This window comes from Neolamprologus brichardi, chromosome 3, assembly GCF_056152115.1.
Source record: "Neolamprologus brichardi isolate AB-2024 chromosome 3, ASM5615211v1, whole genome shotgun sequence".
Lineage (NCBI taxonomy): Eukaryota > Metazoa > Chordata > Actinopteri > Cichliformes > Cichlidae > Neolamprologus > Neolamprologus brichardi.
Genome location: NC_142106.1, coordinates 50,133,893 through 50,156,962, shown reverse-complemented (window position 1 = coordinate 50,156,962; position 23,070 = coordinate 50,133,893). Strand labels below are relative to the sequence as shown.

General features: G+C 41.5%; 1 protein-coding gene across 2 annotated transcripts; it reads right to left on the bottom strand.

The window, feature by feature from the left end:
- Nucleotides 1-678: 678 nt before the first annotated feature.
- Nucleotides 679-13,372, bottom strand: LOC148105737 (protein NLRC3-like). 2 transcript variants are annotated; one of them, XM_087837821.1, is made up of 5 exons: nt 8,178-8,272; nt 7,916-8,065; nt 3,235-3,313; nt 2,610-2,838; nt 679-2,474 (listed from the first exon to the last, which is right to left on the bottom strand). In XM_087837821.1, the coding sequence occupies exons 1-5, from the start codon at nt 8,264-8,266 to the stop codon at nt 679-681; spliced, it is 2,343 nt and encodes a 780-aa protein (XP_087693947.1). In that variant the 5' UTR covers nt 8,267-8,272. The 2 variants fall into 2 exon arrangements, with proteins under 2 accessions (XP_087693947.1, XP_087693946.1); XM_087837820.1 differs by lacking the exons at nt 7,916-8,065; nt 8,178-8,272 and adding an exon at nt 13,162-13,372 and having other exon boundaries at nt 2,718-2,838.
- Between the last annotated feature and the right edge of the window lie 9,698 nt (nt 13,373-23,070).

Genomic DNA, 23,070 nt, shown 5'->3' with positions numbered 1-23,070 from the left:
ATTTGGTGACACACAAAAAAGTGTAAAGTTTAAGTATAGTTTGGGTCCACACATGTTTAAACCCTGGTGTGTAGGCCTACTTAGTACTGAGAAAAGCCCACTAAAAGAACGCCCACCAGACCAAAGCAATTGTTTTGACTTGATCAGCATTAACCCCGCCCCCAGACTTTGATGGGTGAAACTGACAAATAAAATGTATTTATGAACACCGATGCAGGGCCAGGAGTAGCAACGTGAATTAAATAAATACATCATTAAATAATTCATTATCAAAATATTTTTAATTAATTACTGAAATAAATAATTCATTAGTGGTGTATGTATTTAATACAACCATAAAATTATTGCTATTTTACTCAAAATAATTTTAAGACATCAATATTAAAGGTTAAATTATGATAATGAATACATGCAACTATAACTGATGACATAAGTATTTGGATTTTTTAAGCTAAAGCAAAGGTGCTGACTCACTTGGCATGTTACTCTCAAATCCTCCCTAATAACAATAACATAATTACACTTTAGCCACAAGAGGGCAGCAGCATTAATACAAGTCACGTGTATATAAAGGTACAGTGATTATATTACAGTGATTTTGACAAAAACAAAACAGTTGTTTGGCAGTGTGTTTTTCCATAACATACCAACGAAATTAAATAATAAAAACTTTATAACTTACAGAGCTTTTTTAGAGGCTTTGACCACTGGCAGCAGCCTCAGAAGAGCCTCCTCTGAAGCAGAGTATTTCTGCAGGTCAAACACATCCAGATCTTTTTCTGATGACAGTAAGATGAAGACCAGAGCTGACCACTGAGCAGGAGACAGTTTATCTGTGGAGAGACGTCCTGATCTCAGGGACTGTTGGATCTCCTCCACTAGAGAACGATCATTCAGTTCATTCAGACAGTGAAACAGATTGATGCTTTTCTCTGCAGACAGATTCTCACTGAGCTTCTTCTTGATGTACTGAACTGCTTCTTGATTGGTCTGTGAGCTACTTCCTGTTTGTGTCATCAGGCCTTGCAAACGAGTTTGATTAGTCTTCAGACCCAAGAGAAAACGAAGGAACAAGTCCAGGTGTCCATTGGGGCTCTGTAAGGCCTTGTCCACAGCACACTGGTAGAAGTATTTCTCTGAAGATTTTCTTGTTTGAAACACCTTCCAACTTGTTTGTTGTTCTTCCAGCAGATTGAGTCCAGAGTTGATGAAGGTCAGGTGGACATGAAGAGCAGCCAGAAACTCCTGAACACTGAGATGAACAAAGCAGAACACCTTGTCCTGGTACAGTTGTTTCTCCTCTTTAAAGATCTGTGTGAACACTCCTGAGTACACTGACGCTGCTCTGATATCGATGCCACACTCTGTCAGGTCTGATTCATAGAAGATCAGGTTTCCTTTCTGCAGCTGATCAAAAGCCAGTTTTCCCAGTGACTTAATCATCTTCCTGCTCTCTGGACTCCAGTGTTGATCTGTCTCAGCCCCTCCATCATATTTGATCCTCTTGACTTTGGCCTGAACCACCAGGAAGTGGATGTACATCTCAGTCAGGGTCTTGGGCAGCTCTCCTCCCTCTGTGGTTTTCAGCACATCCTCCAGAACTCTAGCAGTGATCCAGCAGAAGACTGGGATGTGACACATGATGTGGAGGCTTCGAGCTTTCTTGATGTGGGAGGTGATCCTGCTGGCCTGCTCCTCATCTCTGAATCTCTTCCTGAAGTACTCCTCCTTCTGAGGGTCAGTGAACCCTCTGACCTCTGTCACCATGTCGACACACTGAGGAGGGATCTGATTGGCTGCTGCAGGTCGTGTTGTTATCCAAAGGCGAGCAGAAGGGAGCAGGTTCCCTCTGATGAGGTTTGTCAGCAGCTCATCCAATGAGGTGGACTTTTTTGTTTCAGTCAGGATTTTAGTTTTGTTGAAGTCCAAATTAAGTCGACACTCATCCAGACCATCAAGTATGAACACAACCTGGAAGTCTTCAAGCCTGCAGATTCCTGATTCGTTAGTTTGATTAAAGAAGTGATGAACAAGTTCCACCAAGCTGAACTTTTCCTCTTTCAGCACATTCAGCTCTCTGAAAGTGAATGGAAATATGAACTGGATGTCCTGGTTGGCTTTGTCTTCAGCCCAGTCCAGGCTGTATTTCTGTGTTAAGACCGTTTTCCCAATGCCAGCCACTCCCTTTGTCAGCACTGTTCTGATTGGTTCATCTCTTCCAGGTGAGGCTTTAAAGATGTCTTCTTGTCTGATTGTTGTTTCTGGTCTGTCTGGTTTCCTGGATGCTGTTTCAATCTGTCTGACCTCATGTTCATCATTGACCTCTGCAGTCCCTCCCTCTGTGATGTAGAGCTCTGTGTAGATCTGATTCAGAAAGGTTGGGTTTCCTGCTTTAGCAATCCCCTCAAACACACACTGGAACTTCTTCTTCAGTTGGGCTTTAAGTTCACATTTACGGAGTGAAGCAAATATTTCTGAAAATAAGAAATTCAGAAAAAAATATTATACAATAAATATCATAGCCTTTCAGTACCCTGAAAGGATGAATGTCTATTGGTCCGTTTCTTGAGCTATTAGGAAAGATCAATATCCAGTCTTTAGAGAAATTCTGCTCTGCAGATGGTCAGCCATCTCATGCTGCTTAAGTCTCCTCAAGAAGTGGAGTGTGATCTTCAGAAATGCTTCTCTGCAGCTCTTTCTTTCATCTTCATCCTCACCTTCAAACATCTCCTCGTCCTCCATCTGGCTGTTTAAAGTTTCTGGGTGATCTGGACTCAGAACCTTCTGGATCTTCTTCAGCTCGTTCTTCACAAACATGGTGATGTTTTCCTCCAGCCGCTGGAAAAGAAGACTGAATTACCCAGTGGTAAATGGACTGGTTCTTATATAGCTCTCTTTGATACTCTGTGCACACAAAGCATTTTATACAACATGCCTCATTCAACCAAGCACATTGTTCTATGCTTAAATACTTTCTTTCACACTCTGATGGATGCATCAGAGGGCAGCCTGGGTTTAGTACGTTACCCAGTACATTTGCCAGCCAGGGTTTGATTCACAAACCTTCTGACTAGTAGCTGACCTGCTCACCTCCTGAGTTACAGTCACCCCAATCTCACTGAAATCATGGAGCCCAAACTCTGATTTATGTTGGACACATTGACAATCCTCTGGTCCACAAAGTGCAGCATAGAGGTGACTGAAAAGAACAAATGTAAACATAGTACTACAAACCATAACCACAGAGTCCAGGTGTGTTGGATGTTGCTGTGCAGACTGACCAGTGGAAACCTCTGCTCTCTCCTGGTCCACTCTGTGGAGGAGTAATGTATAATTAGCTCATGTTATGTCTGTCCACACACAGACACAAGCTAAAGGTCCATGAAGTGATGTTTGGATGGGTTCAGTCAATCAGATGACTGTCATGGTGAAGCTTTGCTAGTCCTGGTGATCCCACTGAGAATTAAAAACTCCTTTGTTTCCAGATGTCTGTAGTTTTCTGCTCAGTTTCTTTAGTCCCAACAGCTCTTACCATCTCCTGCATAAAGCTTTCCCTCCATGCTCAGATGCCCTGGAACCAGGTGCTCTCTTTACATCAGTGAGTGGTTTAAAGTGACAACTTGCAGTGCTCGCCAAACTTTGTGTCAGCAAAAGTAGTTCTGATGTTTCTTACATTTTTTACATTACAATTTGTTACAAAACTCAGTTCACAACTACACAGTCTGATTTACAAGTACAAAATATTTATGACCACAGTTTGAGCCGATGTATGTCCCGAGTCTGTGGACTCAGTGGTTTTGTTTTGATTGTTATTGTCTTTTGTTACAATTTCGTTCTGATTAAGATTTTCTAGTTCTGAGGTTTTGGTTTCTGTGTTTCCTCTGTACTGTGTTAGTATTGTGTCTCTGTGTTCACTTCCTGTTTTATTTTGACAGTGCCATGTCCTATGTTAGTTTGTCTACTTTTCCTTCCCCTTGTCTGGTTATGTCCAATTAATCCTGCTGTGTCTCCCTCCCTTTTCTCATTCCCTGATTGCTCTTTTGTGTATATGAGCCCTTTGTTTTCTCCTGCTTGTTGCTGGTTCGTCTGTGTTATCTCCCCGTGTCTCCGTTTAAGGTTTCAGGTTAGTTTTTTATTTTTTTCAGTAGAGGTTATCTTAACTTCTGCACAGGCCGTCTCCACTGCACTTCACCGTTTTAATAAAGCTCACTCACTTCACAGCAGTGTCCGCATCTTGGGTCCTTTATTAAATTCAACATGGCTCGTCCCGCTAGCCGTGACATAAGATGTGAAAACAATATCTAAAAAACATGAGGGACAAACAGGGAATAGTTTTAAGGTGCAGGGCCAACAAACTGAGTCTAGCCATAAACTCAGAGTTGATTGAATTAGCATTTTGAATTGGCTGATCTGAGTTACTTCAATCAAGTCTATTTTCACTTTGAGTTGAGATTATACGTGATTAATGTAAAAGAAAAAAGCCATCATCAGCAACTGATTCTGATTTAGCAGGTTTTCAAATCTATCTGGTACCCATTCCTAGCTGGCTTTAGTTAAACCTTTACTTAAAAAGCATCTCTAGACCCAGCTGTCTTAGCTAATTATAGGCCAATCTCCAACCTGACAATCCTTGAAAGAGTAGTTGGGGGGAGACAATCAGAGGGGCAGTGTGATGATCTTAGGTTACAAGCTACCACAGTCAAGTCATTAAGGGAGACGGGATCAAACTGCTCTAAGACAGCTGAGCACACAGGAGAAGGACTCGGATCTGAGGCAGCAGTCGGCGAGACAAGAGCCCTAATAGATAGAACCTTGTAGTTAAAAATGCTAAAAAATCATCACAAATACTTGGTGAAGAAATGACTCCGACATTATCACGTGAACGAAGAAAACGATTGAGGACATTAAAAAGTACCTGAGGCCTGTGACTGTTTACAAACACTAAGTTTAAGACAAACTGTGTCTGCAGTTTTTACAGCTTCTTGGTGAGCAGAAAGACAGAAAGTCCTTAAAATCTGTAGAGAAACATACAATCTGTCCTTTTTCCATCTCCTTTCGGCGCGTCTACAGTCACATCTAAGGGAGCGCGTAGGTTCATTCAACCACAGCTCTGATAAATGCTGAGCGTGCAGAGTCCTGAACGGAGCAATAGAGTCCAAAATATCAGTGCAGGTAGAAAGAAGAATGTCCAAAAGGTCCTCAACACTTTAACAGCTGGAATTCATTATTCCAGAGTCCATAAAGGCAGCAGAAAAAGCGGCGCTGTTAGAGCATTAAGCGCTCGCTTTTTACGCGCTGAGGCGCACGGCTTATCTACCGAGCAGCGCAGCGTTTCAGTGAACAACACAGGAAAATGATCGGAGATGCCCAACTCAGATATTTCAGTGATGCACACATCCAGCCCGTGGGGAAGCTCAAAGTCCAGTGTGTGACCTTTTTCATGCGTGGGACCAGTAACCCACTGGGTCAAGTTAAGAGTCATTTTTGACCAGGACATGTCCTTCAATGCACATATTAAACAAATATGTAATATTGCTTTCTTCCATTTGTGCAACATCTCTAAAGTTAGAAATATCCTGTCTCAGATGTCTCAAATGCATGAATCTAGTTCATGCATTTATTACTTCCAGGCTGGACGACTGTAATTTATTATTATCAGGATGTCCAAAAAACTCCCTGAAAAGCCTTCAGCTAATCCAAAATGCTGCAGCAAGAGTCCTGACAGGGACTAGAAAGAGAGAGCAGATTTCTCCTGTTTTGGCTTCCCTTCATTGGCTTCCTGTTAAATCCAGAATTCAAAATCCTGCTCCTCACATACAAGATCTTAAATAATCAGGCCCCATCTTATCTTAATGATCTTGTAGTACCATATCACCCTATTAGAGCACTTCGCTCTCACACTGCAGGCCTACTTGTTGTTCCTAGAGTATTTAAAAGTAGAATGGGAGGCAGAGCCTTTCTTCTTACTTAACGATTAAGTCCCTGTATTCCACTGTTATATGGAAATCAGCCATTATAACTTGTGTCAAATCTACTTGTACCTCACTGTTTTCTAAGTACACAGAGAGCAGTAAACCTCAGAGCAGCAGCACATCAGACTGTGTGCAAAAAATCCAGAAGAGAAAATATTTTGACCCATTTCTAAATGATTCTTGTGACCATGCTGCTCCACAACACCTGATCTCTGGTTTCCTGACCTCTTCAAACCCACTTTAATACTTGACTAAACTCATTTTCCTGTTTAGGTGTTGAGGCAAAGCCGCCCATCTACAATGCAGGCAACAGCAAACAGAGCTATTTTTTATTCCCTTTGGGTTTTTTCTACTTTTGTGCTACAAAATGTTCAAGCTGATTAAATTCATTAGAACAAAAGTTCAGATAATTTTCTCATATTAATGTTGGAGGTAGAAATTCAGGTAACTTTGCACAAAAACTGGCAGAAATTTCCTTCAAAGATGGAGTTTTTACTTTAATACTGTGAGTACATTTCAGAGCCTGTACTCTTTTACCTTTACTTGAGTAAAGAAGTTGAATCAGTATTTCAGCTTTAAGAGGGTATTTTAACACAAACATCAGTCCTTCTACTTAAGTATGTTTGACACTTTGTTTACGCCTAAATTAACTTTACTGTTAACGAGTTTTCATGTTTCTGTAATCCACCAGTGTGCTCATGCCTTTTTAAGTGAAAACATATTTTCAATGATCAAATATAATTATTTTTGTTATTTGTGGATTTTAAATGTCCTTGACAGAAACAGATGATAATCATTATCCTGCACTGTGGTCTCAGGTTTGGTCAAGCTAGCACAAAGAATGGCTGGCTATGTTGAACTTCCTCCTGGGATCTACACTAAGAAGTGAGTCCAACATTAGCAGGGTCTCTTTCCTTTATCTGGATTCACTTTAGCATTCACAGTCACGTGAAGCTTGTTATTAACTCGATAAGTCAACCCAGGGTTTCAGCTGAGCGTTCACATGAAACACATGGTGTTGGCAGCATCTGATCAATCATATTCATGGAGACGTGTATCAGCAACAGAGCAGCTGAGTTTGCAGAAGGAAGTCAAACTAAACCATAGGAACAATATGAGGAGATTACACACATAATAAAATACTAGCAGTAACACAGCTGCTGCAGACAAATCAGTCGTGTGATCGTGTGTGAGAGGAGAAGGACTGTAAAGGAGTTTGCTATTAAAAGCTCTGTATGAATGTGGGAGCATTTGAAGGGCTTTAAAAGGGCCAAAATAAAATAAAAGGCAGCAAAATTGCTGACTGTGAAAGTCACCAGACTTATCAGACCTCTATGATTAAGACCTGTAAGAACACCTATTTGTACTTGTTGGCATTATATCAAATACACACGTATATTAAGCATTTGTTTGAATTCTGGTTGAATTTGTTACTTTCAGACTGTGAAACATCACAGAGGCTGCAGCTGCAGATCTTTTTTTTTCACCTGGAAATTTACTTTAAATGTTAGATGGAAAATGTATTGCTCAGTTTAACCAAAGTAAGAACAATAATCCATAAACCTTCATAAAGACAAACATCTCCCCAGAACATTGAGCTGCTGAAGTGTCACTGAAGGGAAAAACTATTTGACCTCCTCCATCCAGCAACACCTGAAACACCTGAGTGGAAGCTCCTCCCTACACTGTGTTTGAAGCAAAGCACAAAGGAGACACCTGCTGGAGCAGCTGGAGTCCTACAGACACTCAGCCTCTTCACTACACAAACACCTCCTACAACATCCACTCTTTCCACTCTGACTGCTGTGTTTGTGGAAACACTCCAACACACACCGCTTCACATACCAACATAGAAATGTGTGTGAAAAAGAGCTGAGTTGATATTAAACATGAGGATTTATTCAAAAATACAGAGTCAGGAACAACATCTAGACACACATTACCTCTCAGCAGCAGAAGAACATCCTTTAAAGTCTACACCCCAATCCTTCGACTCGTTGCTCTTTAAGGAAACACAGCTGGGTTCAGGTCCAGGTTCTGGATTAGTTTTAGGGTTATGTCCAGCTGAGCCTGGTACGCCCCACAGCTCTGGGCTTTAAAACAACACACACAGAGGTATGAGTGTGAATAATGATGGAGCAGTGATGTGAGTGCTGAGCTGTGACATGGAGAAGAGTCATGGACAGTTAGAGATGGTCATCTCACCTCTGAGCTTTGGTCTGGCTCTCATGTTCCCCACACAGAGTGGTTTTAGAGGGAGGGACTCCCTCCTCTCCGTCCTCACACTGATCCATGCTGCTCAATTCACATCAGCTCACACACACTTTCTACCTTCACCTGCAGAGGAAACACAAATCATTCATGTGGACATCAACTGAGAGCTGCAGAGGTCGTGTCTGATGTGTTGGACTAACATCCATCTGAGACGCAGCTTTCATCAGTTCACTACAAAAAGTGTCACAGAGCCGAGTTCAGCCTCCAAATCCTCCATTACTGTAGTCCTACAAAGCAGCAGGTCAAACATGGCTGCAGAGAGCAGCTTTATGTCAGTAACAATGTCCAGGACCGAGCTGACTGCTTACAGAGTTCATACTCTAACTGCTAGCTGCTCTGCTAGCTAAGCTAACTCAGTAACAGTGACTCTGACAGCAGTTACTGTGGAACAGCGGCCGAGCTCAGGACACATACAATGTGTTTAGTCTGAGTCCTGGACTCTGATCCAATGGATTCAATCCAGCTCAGAGTTTCATGTGTTCATCAGAATAAAATACATGTACTAATATAACAGAAGTAATACTCTGAATGCAGGACTGTAATGGAGGATAAATAAGGTTTTTACAGCCTGAAAGAAACATTCAGTTCATATATTTGTGAAGCAGTGAAGCAGTTTTTAATACTGCAGCTGTTTCCTTCACCTGTGTGTGTGTGAGCCACACCTTCATGTGCTGCTTTAGAAATATGTGGTCTGAATGCTCAGACTGAGTCTAGGAGGAAAGTTCACATGCTGGAGAAAGTTTTGTTCCTAACTTTGTCGGAGTTCGGCTCCAAAGACAAAGAAGACGGAGCTCACAGTCTGTAGATGGTCCTCAGTGTGTGTGTGAAGCCAAGAAAGCACACAGGAGTGTGTTTATGTCAGCAAATCAGTGTGTGTGAAGAGTCTGACGGAGTGTGTGAATGAGACTAAACACTGAAACCAACAGTCCAAGAAAAGCGTCTGGATTTCTTTAAGTTTAACTTAAAGAAATCCAGACGCTTTTCTTTTTGTCTCCATAATGTCTCCATAATGCTGCAATGTTATCTGCCCCAGAAATAAACTGTGCAGAAGCTCTGATGGTGACACAGAAAAGTTAAAGTGGAGATACTTCTGTACACCTTTGATTAGACTCATTATAAAAAGGAAAAAAGTTTGAACACAGTCATGTTTCCAGTTCACTGACTTACATTTATTCCACGGACACTCACTCTAACCTGAACCACAGCTACAACCCAACATTGTTGAGGCGTCATCTCCTCCTTTCCTGACTGTAGAGGTTAAATATGCAACAACCAACAAATAAAAGAATTTGGTTCATTTCAAAGAAATTCACACGGTGACCAAGTAAAGTAACCGTAGTAAAGGAGACAACATCCCGTTGATGGTGGGATTATTTTAATGATTCGCTTTAGTCAAATCACCAAATGCAGTTGAACCACCCGTGGATCCATGTTTGACCATTCTACCACTCTGAGCTCTGCTTTTTAATCATTTTATTATTATCATCATTCATTTATTCATTCTTTGGAGGAGGGCTATTTCCTAATGCCGCCCTAATAAGGTGATGTTCAAGGGGAAATATAACAGAAACTCTTTCAGTGTTATTCATTAATAAATTAACAGATAAACTGTGAAGAAGAAAAAAACTGAGATTTAAAGGAGAGAGTGAGAAACTTGATCATCCATCCTCATAATACATGTTTATCAGTATCTTCTGTGACTATACTGCAGTAATAACTACAAGTCTACATTTCTGTGACTGTTGATCAATCACAGCAGGAATCTGAGCTCATCTCTGCACACAGAGCAGCTTCAGCTCTGGGATAAACTGCTCGCTTCACGTGCTTCTCAGCTCACAGACACTCATCCTGATATTTTCCTTTAACATTTGATGGTATTTGGAATAGTTGGCAGCAATAAGGATGATTTTATGTAAAAAAAATATTGATATGACCCGTGAATTATTCGTAGATGAGCATTAGATTAGTTTGATGGGTTAACTCAGAGAGCTGAAGATATTGTGGACATGCTGACCTCGCTCCGTGGTGTACAGGGCCGTTTACCCTCATGATTAATATTCACAATAAAAAAATGAGGCGAACATCATGAAGTCTGTATGTGTTTCATAGTGTCGAACAACCTTTGTACAGTTAAAGCTAACAGTTACTACATGACGGAAACACCAACGTTATTTCTTTTATGAGTTTATCAGGTCACGCTGATTATTGAACAAAAACCCAAACATCAGATAAAACTTGCTGAAAAGCCTTCAGTTAATCCAAAATGCTGCAGCAAGAGTCCTGACAGGGACTAGAAAGAGAGAGCAGATTTCTCTTGTTTTTTCTTCCCTTCATTGGCTTCCTGTTAAATCCAGAATTCAAAATCCTGCTCCTCACATACAAGGTCTTAAATAATCAGGCCCCATCTTATCTTAATGACCTTGTAGTACCATATCACCCTATTAGAGCACTTCGCTCCCGCTCTGCAGGCCTACTTGTTGTTCCTAGAGTATTTAAAAGTAGAATGGGAGGCAGAGCCTTCGGTTTTCAGGCCCCTCTTCTGTGGAACCAGCTTCCAGTTTGGATTCAGGAGACAGACACTATCTCTACTTTCAAGATTAGGCTTAAAACTTTCCTTTTTGCTAAAGCATATAGTTAGGGCTGGACCAGGTGACCCTGAATCCGCTCAGGACTCTGTGCGCTAAGCATTTATCAGAGTCGTGGTTGAATGAACATACGCTCTCCCTCAGACGTGACTACAGACATGCTGAAAGGAGATGGAAATAGGACAGATTGCATGTTTCCCTACAGATTTTAAGGACTCGTCTTTCTGCTTACCGAGAATCTGTAAAAACTGCAAAGACACAGTTTGTCTCAAACTTAGTGTCAGTAAACAGTCACAGGCTTCAGGTACTTTTTAATGTTCTTAATCGGTTTCTTAGTTTATGTGATAATTCTGGAGTCACTTCTTCACCAAGTGCGATGATTTTTTAGCATTTTTTAATGACAAGATCCTATCGATTAGGGCCCTTGTCTCGTTGTCTGCTGCCTCAGATCAGAGTCCTTCTCCTGTGTGCTCAGCTGTCTTAGAGCAGTTTGATCCCGTCTCCCTTAAGGACTTGACCACGGTAGTTAGTAACCTAAGATCATCACACTGCCCCTCTGATTGTCTCCCCCTGAGCTTGCTTAAAAGCACTTTTAATACTGTTGGGCCTTTTATCCTGAGATTAATTAATACGTCCCTTGCCACAGGCTGCGTCCCATCATGCTTTAAACAAGCTGTAGTTCAGCCTCTTCTTAAAAAACAAAACCTGGACCCAACTGTTCTGTCCAACTACAGGAATATCTCAAAGCTTCCTTTTCCATCTAAAGTCTTGGAGAAAGTGGTCTACCTACCGTTGCAGGCACACCTTGATTTTAATATGATCTCTGAAAAATTTCAATCTGGTTTTAAATCACTACATAGCACTGGGACGGCACTTTTAAGGATCTTTAACGATATTCTTTTAACTCTGGACTCTGGCAGCCCTGCTGCCTTTTTATTGTTGAACTTGTGAGCAGCTTTTGACACGGTCGACCATGACATCCTGTTATCACAGCTAGAATTTCATGCTGGCCTAAAAGGATCTGCCCTACAGTGGTTTCGTTCCTATTTGTCAGAAAGGTTTTTTTATGTCAATATGGGCCCCCACAACTCCAAAATAGCCCCTCTTAAATACGGTGTACCTCAAGGCTCTATTTTGGGTCCTGCCCTGTTCGCACTCTATTTGTTGCCATTGGGCTCCATCTTCTCACGGTACAGCATTTCATTTCACTGTTTTGCTGATGATTTGCAGATTTATCTACCTTTAAAAGCAGGGTCAGACCATCCGCAGCTCTTATTACGCTGCCTTGATGATGTCAAACAGTGGTTGTCATAACATATTTTAAAGCTAAATGAAAATAAAACTGAGGTTGTCATTTTTGGCAACTTTAATCATATCGACAGCACTCTGGGCGCCCTTTCCTCGTATTGTAAAACACATGTAAAAAACCTCGGCGTCTACATTGATGGTTCTTTAAAATTGAATAAGCAGGTGAGTGCAGTAGTTCAGTCCTGCTTCTTTCAGTTAAGACAGCTGGCCAAGGTAAAGCCATACCTCCCGGCTAACGTCTTTGAGCGTGTTATTCACCTTTTTCTTACTTGCAGATTAGACTACTGCAATTCATTGTATTATGGTCTAGATCAGGCCACCATCCATTGTCTTCAAATGGTTCAAAATGCAGCTGCTCGCCTGCTAACTGGTACCAAACGGAGAGAGCATATAACCCCAGTTTTAGCCTCTCTACACTGGCTTCCTGTCTCCTACAGGATCCAATTTAAACTTCTACTTTTTGTTTTTAAGTCACTTAATGCCCGAGCCCCTCCTTACCTGTCTGAGCTCCTCTCTGCCTATGCTCCAGGAAAAACCACGAGGTCTAGCTCAAAACTAATGCTGTCCATCCCACGGACTAACCTCAAATCCTGTGGTGATAGATCCTTGTCTGTGGCAGGTCCCAGACTTTGGAATAGTCTCCCCTTAAATATTAGATCTGCACAAACACTTGAGCAATTTAAATCATTACTAAAGACACATTTCTATGCCCTGGCTTTTAACACACTATGACACAAGCATTTTGGTCTTACTTGAATTAGTTTAGTTATTGTTTTAATTCTTTTACTGTCCTATTATTGTTTTTTTACTGTTATTATTGTATTACATTGTTGCTTTTCAATACCATTTTTATATTGTTAAGCACTTTGTGCAACATCGGCTGTTTGAAATGTGCTATATAAATAAATTATTAAATAGACGTAGGATGCTGGGGGATTCCCATGATGCCTTGAGTTTTTCCTTTTCAGTCACCTTTCTTACACAGTATATGTGTTAATAGACCTCTCTGCGTTGAATCATACCTGTTATTAATCTCTGTCTCTCTTCCACAGCATGTCTTTATCCTGTCTTCCTTTTCTCACCCCAACTGGTCGCAGGAGATGGCCCCGCCCCTTCCTGAGCCTGGTTTTTCCTTCCCACTGTCGCCAAAGTGCTTGCTCATAGGGGGTCATATGACTGTTGGGTTTTTCACAAATGCTCTAAAACTGTAGAAGAAGGTTGCATGTGATGAAAAAATATTTTATTATGACTTCACCAGTCTCTATCCCACAGTGCAATCTAAAAAAAATTATCCTGTAGGACACCCTCAAATAATTTGCAGAAACTTGACAGCCTATAAAATTATTTTGGCTTTGTTAAATGCTCAGTACTGCCGCCAAGAGGTCTTTTTCACCCCGTCCTTCCCTACAGGTGCCGCGGCAAACTGATGTTTCCGCTCTGCAGCTTGTGCGCTGAAGACCAGAAGCAGCACACAGCATCTGGGCACAGTGACAGTGAGCCGGTGTTGAATGGCACATGGGTCTCATTTGAGCTTGAAAAAGCTGTTGACAAAGGATACAGAATTGTTTCTATTGATGAGGTGTGGCACTTCCCCAACAAGACTGACACATTGTTTAAAGACTATGTTAAAGCCTTTCTAAAACTTAAACAGGAGGCCTCGGCGTATCCAGAACATGTGAAAACACCTGACGAGCAGCAGAAGTACATAGATGAGTATTATGAGAAGGAGGGAATAATGCTAGATCCATCCGTAAATAAAGCTGTTCGAAACTGTAACAAGCTGTTGCTAAACTCGTTATGGGGTGGTTTCAGTATGACGTCGAATATGGCGTCATCTGAGTTCATCACAGACCCTTCCAGGTTTAGCCAGCTAATGTTTAGCGACCAGGATGACGTGTGGCAGTTTTGTTTCATCTCTGACGATGTCGCCATGGTGCAATGGCGCCACTCTGATGGTAGAGCATCCCGCATGAAGGACGTTAATGTCTTTGTGGGGGACCGCTGCACATGCCAGACTCATGCTGTATGATTTGTTAGACAACTTGCAGCAGTGCGTGCTGTATTGTGATACAGACAGCATCATTTTCACGGCATGCCCTGGTGACTGGATGCCTCCTCTAGGCCCATTTCTGGGGGATCTCACCAGCGAATTAGATTCTGGAGAGGGAGGTGTGGAGGATCACATAGTAGAATTTGTTTCCGGTGGGCCAAAATGCTACACATATCACACAAGACCCAGGTCAAATGTAAAGGCGTAACACTAAAAGCACTAAACTGAAAAGTTGTCACCCACGAATCCTTGAAAGGTTTAGTCCACAAGTTTGTAGCCAATCAGACATCAGACGCACACCTAGTCGCCATCTCTGATAATATCAGACGTGATAAAAAGAAGCTTCATTTGAAGAATGAAACCATTGTGAAGAAGCTTAAGGTTGTCTACAATAAGCGCCGTGTGCTCCCAGACTATACAACCCTGCCTTATGGATTTTAAATTAGATCACGGGTTTGACGCCAGGTTACAGCACCCGTTCAGCATGGTGGCCAGCGGTTCCAGTAACTGTGGCAAGATGTTTTTTGTTAAAAGCGTCATTGAAAATTCTTCCAGGATTATATCACACAGCATTGATAACATTGTGTATATATACTCATGCTGGCAGCCACTATATGACCAGCTTCTTAAGATAAGAGACATAAACTTTGTTAACGGTATACCCTAAGCTCTTGCTGATGACACCCTTCTTCCTGCAGACAAGAACAATTTGTTAACCCTTTAAGACCTACCATAGAACCAAGTCTGCCAGAGCTTATATTATATTTTTACATGTTGTAGTGACATTTTTGGGAGCATTTCAAGTTGATATACATCAATACAACCATTATAGCCCAAGTTTTAATAATATGTATGCATTAAGTGCATAGTCATTACATAAATTGCAAAAAAGTGCAAAGAATTACCAAAAAAATGAAAATCGTTTTTGTTTTTTTAACATATATTCCTAGTTAGAGAAATTTAAGAGGCTTATCCCCCAAAACTGTAAATACAAAAAAGTTGCACAAAATAGTTTCCCACCACAGGAAATTTATTTTGCGTGTCTTCATATTTTTATTTTTGAAATACACCAACTAATATTGTTTAAAAATCCAAGAGATAAATATCAAGTCATGCTTTTAGGTAGGCAAATCTTTCCTGGTAATACTAAATATATTATAGAAGCGTTTAATGATGCCACATCCACAACATACGGGTATGTTTTAATATACTATAAAGCTAAGACCCCGGACTATTTAAGACTCAGAACAAATTTACTGTCAGAACGTCCGGTTGTTTATATCCCAAAACAAAAAACAGTGAAGAGGTGAAAGGATGTCATCACGCATGCGGAGGAATCTGTCTCTGTTGGAGTTGATATACAAGTCTCCCCCGGCTCTACCAGAGTTATTATTAGCAATGCAAACTTGGGTTTCATCAATGCATTGTGTGAGATAGCCTTTAACGTATTGCAAGGTAACATTCCACTGACAAATCAGAAGTACAAACAGCTAAAAAAAAAGATTTAATCAGACTGATTGCTGAAGAAAAGATCAAAACTTTGAAAAAGAGAAAGACAATCAACCAATCTGGCGGGTTTTTACTACCCTTATTAGGGTCTGCAATCCCTTTCATAACCAGTCTGATAGCAAACAGGTGAAAATGGAACATGTGCAGAAGATGTTTTTGGTGCCCCAACATCAGTTAGACTTATTGAAGCAACCGCAGCAGTACACAGGCAACATCAGACAACAGGCTCAGAAAGACTTGGACAAGGAGATGCTTCAAGTGTTACAAGAATCAGACATAGATGTGTATGAGAAAGCTAAAAAATATGGTGATATTCTCCAAAGATACCTCACACTTGTGAGACAGAGTGCCCGTGAAAAGAATATATTGTCTTTATCCCTACCAGAACAATTTAACATGGATGTGCAAACCCAGCCTGCGGACACCCAACCTGTTTATGGTGATGCTGGGGTGAAGGATTTTATTGCAGAGAATGTTTTGACACACATACCTAAAAGGAGAAGGAGGAATGCAGAACTCATTCTCTCGTTGGCCAGACTTGATTTCTTACAATGACAAAGGCGAAATTGTTGTTGAGAAACACACCATCCCGGGTTCACACATTTATGACCTGATTAAAGCCATCACAACCACACACACACCTTCAGACCTATTGGCTGGACAGAGTTTTTACAGGCTGTTTCAGATTTTAACATACCGTTATCAGCCATATCCAACACCGGCGTACGTAAGACCATTGCCATGTATAAAACTGATCACACACTGACTGAAGACCCTGAAGCATTTGAGTGTAACTTTCATTCAAATTAAACTTCATACACAATTACAAAATGGAAAAAATTACTAAATATTAAAACACTACAACCACTGAAGAAACAAATAAAACCAATCACAATCAACATCAAAATATGATAATAGAAACATAGAAGAGACATATCATACAATTCATATACGTTCATGTGATCTCTACGTTCAAAAACCCAATAACCTTGAATCCTTCATTTAAATAACATTTCAATTTCAGCTGGCAGCTGTTGGAGTCAAATTGTTAAATGTCATTGTGTTACTTAAATGTGTAAGTCTTAGTTCAAGCAGCAGGATCAAAGACATTCCTTTGTCTCTGACCACCTCTCCAACCAGTCTGTTGGTGGGGGAGGCTGTAGTGCATGGCTATTCAACTAAGAAGTTAGTTGGGCCAGATTTTCAAACCGAGGAATTTATCTGGGCCAGATATTTTTTTGCAGCCAGTAAGCAGCAGATCATGATCAATTTCAAACCCACACAACTGTATTGAAAAAAAAGTAATTTTTTTTAAATTCCTTTTTCCCCTGTAAATCTGGTGACCTCTCACAAATGCACACCAAAAGGTCCATTTAAAAAAGGGGAACTATAACTAAACTATTTTTTTGCACATTTGAAATAATAATAATAAAAAAAACATTTTGATAATTCCCTTTCAAATTAAAATAAATATTTTGCTGACCACTCACTTTTCCTGCCATGGATGGAGCCCCATCCATCACAAGTATACAGACACGCTTCATATCCAGACCATTTTCCTCAAAAAGAGCTGAAATCTTCTCAAACATTATTTCGCCAGCTGTGTGTCCCTCTAACGGTAGCAAGCCGAGCAATTTCCCATCCAAAAAAACAGACATATATGCACAACTGTGCATTATCAGTTCTGTCTGTGAACCCATCTCCTGCTATAGATATTACATCAGTTTTCCTCAGGTCATCTAACAGCATTTCAAACTCGTCTGACGCCAGAACTTCAACTCTACGAACTGTCTGACAGGGGTACGTTTTTAATAGCAGATGTCACACTTACTTTAATTTTTTCGTCACTTATCACTGCATCCACCACGGCCAGCATGCAGTATTTCACTGTTTCAGAATCTGTGAAAGGCCTTTTCTTCTTCGCCAAGAAGCAAACACGAAGGGAAGCTGCTGCAACTCTCTCTTGGACTGTACAGGACCCTCACCATGGTAGTACAACTCCGGTTGTAAGATTATTAAACTCGCAGTTAAACTGTACTTTTGCAGCCCTCTCCTGAGATTGCTCTTGAAAGTTTATGTAGAAAGTCTGGTGTTTGTCATTGTGGTGCCTTCGTAAGTACAGCAACACACTCACTGCAAATTAAACACATTGGTTTGGCATTTGGATTTGGCGGTAAAATGAATAAGTATTTGTCAGTCCAGGCAGGGTTCATTGTCAATTTTGCGCTTTTGGACTGAGAAAGACGTGCTGTTGTCGCATCATATATTATGATGATTGTTTAATATGTTTACATCACAGTGAAATGTGGGTTAAATATTGCTAGGCTACTGAAGTGTTGCATTCATAGTCTACACTACGCTGTAGGAATTTTTAGTTTTTTAATTTTTAAAAAATTAATTAATGAATTAATTTTTTGCGTTTTCTCTGTGTTTCTGCCAGGACCACAGGCAGGGCCACTCGCAGGTTGCTTCTGGGCCGCATTTGGCCCGCTGGCCGCCATTTGAATAGGCTTGCTGTAGTGTTTTATTATAGGGACATCCTATCTGAAGGTTCTGTTTTCTTGGTTAATAAGCTTCCTACTTTTATGACCCAGGAGGTCACACAAACGCACCCCAACACACACACACACACACACACACACACACACACACATACACACATTCAAGCACATGCATATACACACACATACATAAGGAGGTCTGGTTTCCCCGCCAGTTTCAAGCAGGGTTAAGGATGGTTTCTCCACTGAAAGGAGGTTTTTCCTCCTCCGCTGAGGGCGTTGAGTGTTTGGTTTCTCCACCAATATGTAAGGAGGATAGAGCTCTCATTGGTGCCTATTTTGTGTGTGAACGCGTGTGTGAGCGAGTGCAGGCCAGACGTGGTCTGTGTGAGTGTGGCTGATTGTTGTCTTGTAATGGGGAATAAACTGAGTAATTCTGCCTTGAAAGGGGATGAAATACATTGCAAAGTATTTACTGGGCAGCACGTAGTATGTAGATCATTGAAGGAAGAAAGTAATGAATTTGTGCACAAAGCAGATGGAACAGTGAGTGTGAATATGTCTGATGTCACTGTGTGTGTGAGACACAGAGAGGTGTGAAAGACAAAGTCAAACATCCAAACTCAGCCTGCAGTTCTGTTCTGTGATTCTACATTTGACTATCTGTTGAGTTTGGTGTGTACTTCTGGTTTGTTCAGATGCATTTAGATACATCACCTCCACTCTCCTGTCTTTCCTTCTCTACCATTGCCTCCTAATCAGGGATGGGTACCGGTATCCGATGCCATTATGGCACCGGTTCTGACATAAACGTAAGTAACCAGACTGAAAAGCAGCGCACATTTCGGTGCTTTTTTCGGTGCTTTTTTTCCTGAGATGTCATACACTTTGGATTCTAGCCAATCATTTTACCTTTCCAAGGATAGTAGGCGGGCCCAGGTACGTATGTTCTTTTAGAGCAGAGCTACAGATTAAAAATGCCCAAGGCTAAGCGGTCAAAGTCTGGCTGTACTTCACAGCAAAAGATGCAAACTCAGCAGCCAGCAACAAGTGCTTTAAGGTGATACTGTGCAAAGGAGGTAACTGATGAAGCAGGGAGGCTGTAGCTAAGGGGGTAGAGCTGGTCACCAACTGATCAGAAGGTTGATGGTTCGATCACAGGCTCCTCCAGTCTGTGTGTCACATATCCTTGGGCAAATAACCCCAACTTGCTCTCCGATGCATCCATCGGAGTGTGAATGTGTGTGAATGTACTTAGAAAGCACTGAGTGTAGATAAAGTGCTTGTGAGAATGGGTGTGATTGGGTGAATATGGCATGTTGTATAGAGCACTTTGAGTACTCGGTGACACATAGCGTTTTTTGTAAAAGCCGAGAAATGCTCCGTATTTGATAGCGTGCTGCAAGACCTCACACCGAGCACATCTACTGCGGGTGTGGTGCCTGTTATCGGACCCGGAGTTAGCAACATCCCCCAAGAACCCGAAGAGGAGAGTCCTGGCCCCTAGCCCTGCCAGTGTAACAGAAATGATGACGGATGATGATGGCAGCACCAGCCGTTCTTCTCTGCGTGAGTAGCTTAATGTTGTTCGTGTGTAATTTACGTTGAGTAGGCTAACCACGTTATTACATTAATGCATGTAAGGTAAACTAGCAAACACCGTCGTAGTTACATGCGGCTGTCTTCTTGTTTGATAGAGTGAAACCATATATGTCCTATAGCTGCAAAAAAGGCTAACATTGTTATCTTTCAGCTAAACATGAGAGGTTTTAGGACAAAATTTGTGTTCTCCATTCTTTAAGCAGTGATTCGAGCACCGATTGAGCACCGGTACTGTTTCAAAAGTACCGGTTTGGCACCGGTATCGGATAAAACCTAAACAATACCCATCCCTACTCCTAACATGCCTCCTTCCTCCTCTCCTCTTCCTTTTCTTTCAGCCATCAGTAGCATGACAGTCTTATTCATTATGATCCACGCATTTTATTTGGTAAAGCTTTAGTTCAGAATGCCCTTACTAATGCAAGACTCCCCATTTACCCAGGCTGCCACTTGGAGTACACTGGCTTGTGGCCCCTTGTGCCAGCATTTGTGCTTTCCTCCTTTCTGCTGCTCACAATTCACCAATCACACTTTGACTATTACCATTAAAACAAGAGTCAGAAAATTTAGCAACAGAGCTACAATACTTTAAATGTTAAAGTTTCATGATTCATGTGTGGATGTTGCATAAGAAAAGCATGATGTATAAAGTATAAGTGTTTCTGACCAGTTGTTCATGTTCCTTCATTTTTCCCTGAAATCTATCAAATACTGTCCAACAGACTGATGGCACAGCAGTGCAGAGGCTGCAGAACCTGCGTCTGAAGCCTCTGGTTTAAAATAGTTCAAATAAATAATCCAACTATAGTTGTCAGTATTTCCACTGCTGCACAGGAAATAACTTTATTATAAAATAAATAATAAGAAATAACCTTTATTTTTCAAACACAAGCTTTACACAACTTGTACATTCACACAACCACTTTTTCCATGTTTCTAAGTGCTTCTTGTCTAACATTCACACTCTAATGGATGCATCGGAGAGCAACATGGGGTTAGTATCTTGCCCAAGGACATCATGCAGACTGGCATTAAACCACCAGCCTTCTGGTTAGCAGGTGACCTGCTCGACCACCTGAGTTACAGCCACCTTATCAAAGTGACCAATCACATTAGAATCCAGTCCTGCCTCCAAACCATCCACAGCGGGTTTATTTGCACCATGTATGCAGTTAACTCAAACATCCATTCAGCTGCTTCAGAAGGAAAATGTCAGCTTGTGGTTTCAGTCACAGGAAACTCACAGGTTAGAGTCCAGCCAGAGGGCTGCTGTTGTTTATCTGTAAAGTCTTTACATTTACAGAAATAAATAATTATGTGGACACATCTGGATCATCAGCAAACATGAAACCAGGTGACCACCAGGACCAAGCTGACTGCTGACACAGAGTTCATACTCTAACTGCTAGCTGCTCTGCTAGCTAAGTTAACTGATGTTAAAGGTCAGGGTAAAGAAATGACGCGATGCTGCTGGGAGTGACACCACAGACTAGCAGCATTTAGTTACTCAGCATATAATGCAGCTAGTCTGTGATCTCTTTTTCTCTCTGAAACAAAGTGACAGCAGACTGAGTCAGAGACAGAAACCTTATTTAAACACCAAATATTCACCGGCTTCACTTCCTGATCCAGGATTCAAAGAGGACGTTGCACTTATTCAGCTTCTTCCCATGAACGTCTTCACTCTGCAGCTCTGCTGTCTGGACCAGGTCTGTGTAGAAACAGAGACAATCGTCTGCTTCATCAGATCTCTGTGTCTGCAGGCTGAAGTCACATTAAACACTTCACACCACCAAAGAGTCTGAAGCTCACAGCTCAATGGTCAGCTGCTGCACCTTGTGTGATATTGTTTGATCAATAATTAACCCGCAGCAGTGTGTGCAGCCATAAACAGTTTAAACATTAAACACTGAACCATAAAAGAAACTTAAGCTGCAGCTCACAGGTCAAAGCTCAGCTGCTGCAGCCAGTTATGACTTTACATAAATCATTATCTTTTCCCTCTCAGCACTTGGGCTGTTTTGACTCAGCTACACTATGGGAAATGGCCAATGGTTCCACAGCTGTTCTTGTTCACAGCTGCATCCAGTTAGAGAGGAAACTGTATAATGCAATGATGATGTTCCAGCGTCATGCTGCAGTTGTTGCTCCTCCTCCACATGCTTACCTGCCACAGTTTAACTCCGCCTCTTAGACAGTCATGTCACCTGATCTGCATGTTTTGTTGTATGATGACGTCATCTTGACGTTGACGAGGAGGGCAAGAAAAACTAGTTTTGTCCAGCAGATGGCAATCTTGCACCATGTTCAGAGAACCGACACTTTGATGATGCTGGTCTACTCAACTTACTTTTAGCCTGGGTTGGACTCTATATGAGCAGCTTCCACTCTGGTTTTCATTGTTAAATACACTTGTTTGATTTCACTTGTAAAAGCTGGAAAATAAATATTAAATTATTTGTTGGTACACTTTTTTGCTTCATTTGAGGAATGAACTGTTAAGGTGGAGAAATGAATCAGGTTAAAATAGTGGTCCTTTAAATCACTGCAGATGTATAATGTAATTTAAAATGTTGATAATGGTTGTAGTGGGCTTGTAATGTAAATGTGGTCTGATTAAATGTGACATTAATGGTGATGCTGCATAAAACCTGATAAAACAGTTCTATTAGTGGGTCTGTGTGATCAGCATCAGTGGGTTAAGGTGAGGCCTTGACTAGTAGAACGTCATGTTGGTGTATGACAACTAGGGATGCACCGATACCGGTATCGGGTATCGGCCTCGATACCACATTTTTTAAAGTACTCGTACTCGTTAAAAGTCCCCCGATACCGGGGACCAATACTACGGTCTGAGACCTGTCTATGTTTGAGCGGCATGTAAGGGGTTAATCACAGGCGCCGAGTGCCCGCCCCCAGGCCCTGAGTGCCCGTCCCCAGGCCCCGGCTGCAGCTCAGAGCTGAGAGAAGGGCAGGTGAGACAAGTCAGCCGTGTGGAACTATTTCAAAGTGAACGAAGACGCGAAAACAAAGGCGGACTGCAAATTGTGCTCAGCGAAATTGTTCAGAGGAGGCTCAAAAGGCAGCGCATTTAACACAAGTAATTTAATCAAGCACCAAAATCCCAACACGACAACGAGTACAAAGAGTTTACCCACGCTTATTTACCCATGCTTATTAGCACAGAGGAGCATAGCTGATGCTATAGCAGTGGGACGGAAAATAGTTGGGCATTTTAAACATTCCGCCTTAGCCTACTCCCGCCTCGA

What these genes read in the sequence shown, in the direction of transcription:
- LOC148105737 (XM_087837821.1), bottom strand. Translation starts at nt 8,266, where the DNA reads ATGGATCAGTGTGAGGACGGAGAGGAGGGAGTCCCTCCCTCTAAAACC. An exon ending in TGTTCTTCTGCTGCTGAGAG is followed by an intron (nt 3,314 to 7,915) that starts GTAATGTGTGTC and finishes ACTCCTCCACAG; the next exon opens with AGTGGACCAGGAGAGAGCAG. An exon ending in GGCTGACCATCTGCAGAGCA is followed by an intron (nt 2,475 to 2,609) that starts GAATTTCTCTAA and finishes TCTTATTTTCAG; the next exon opens with AAATATTTGCTTCACTCCGT.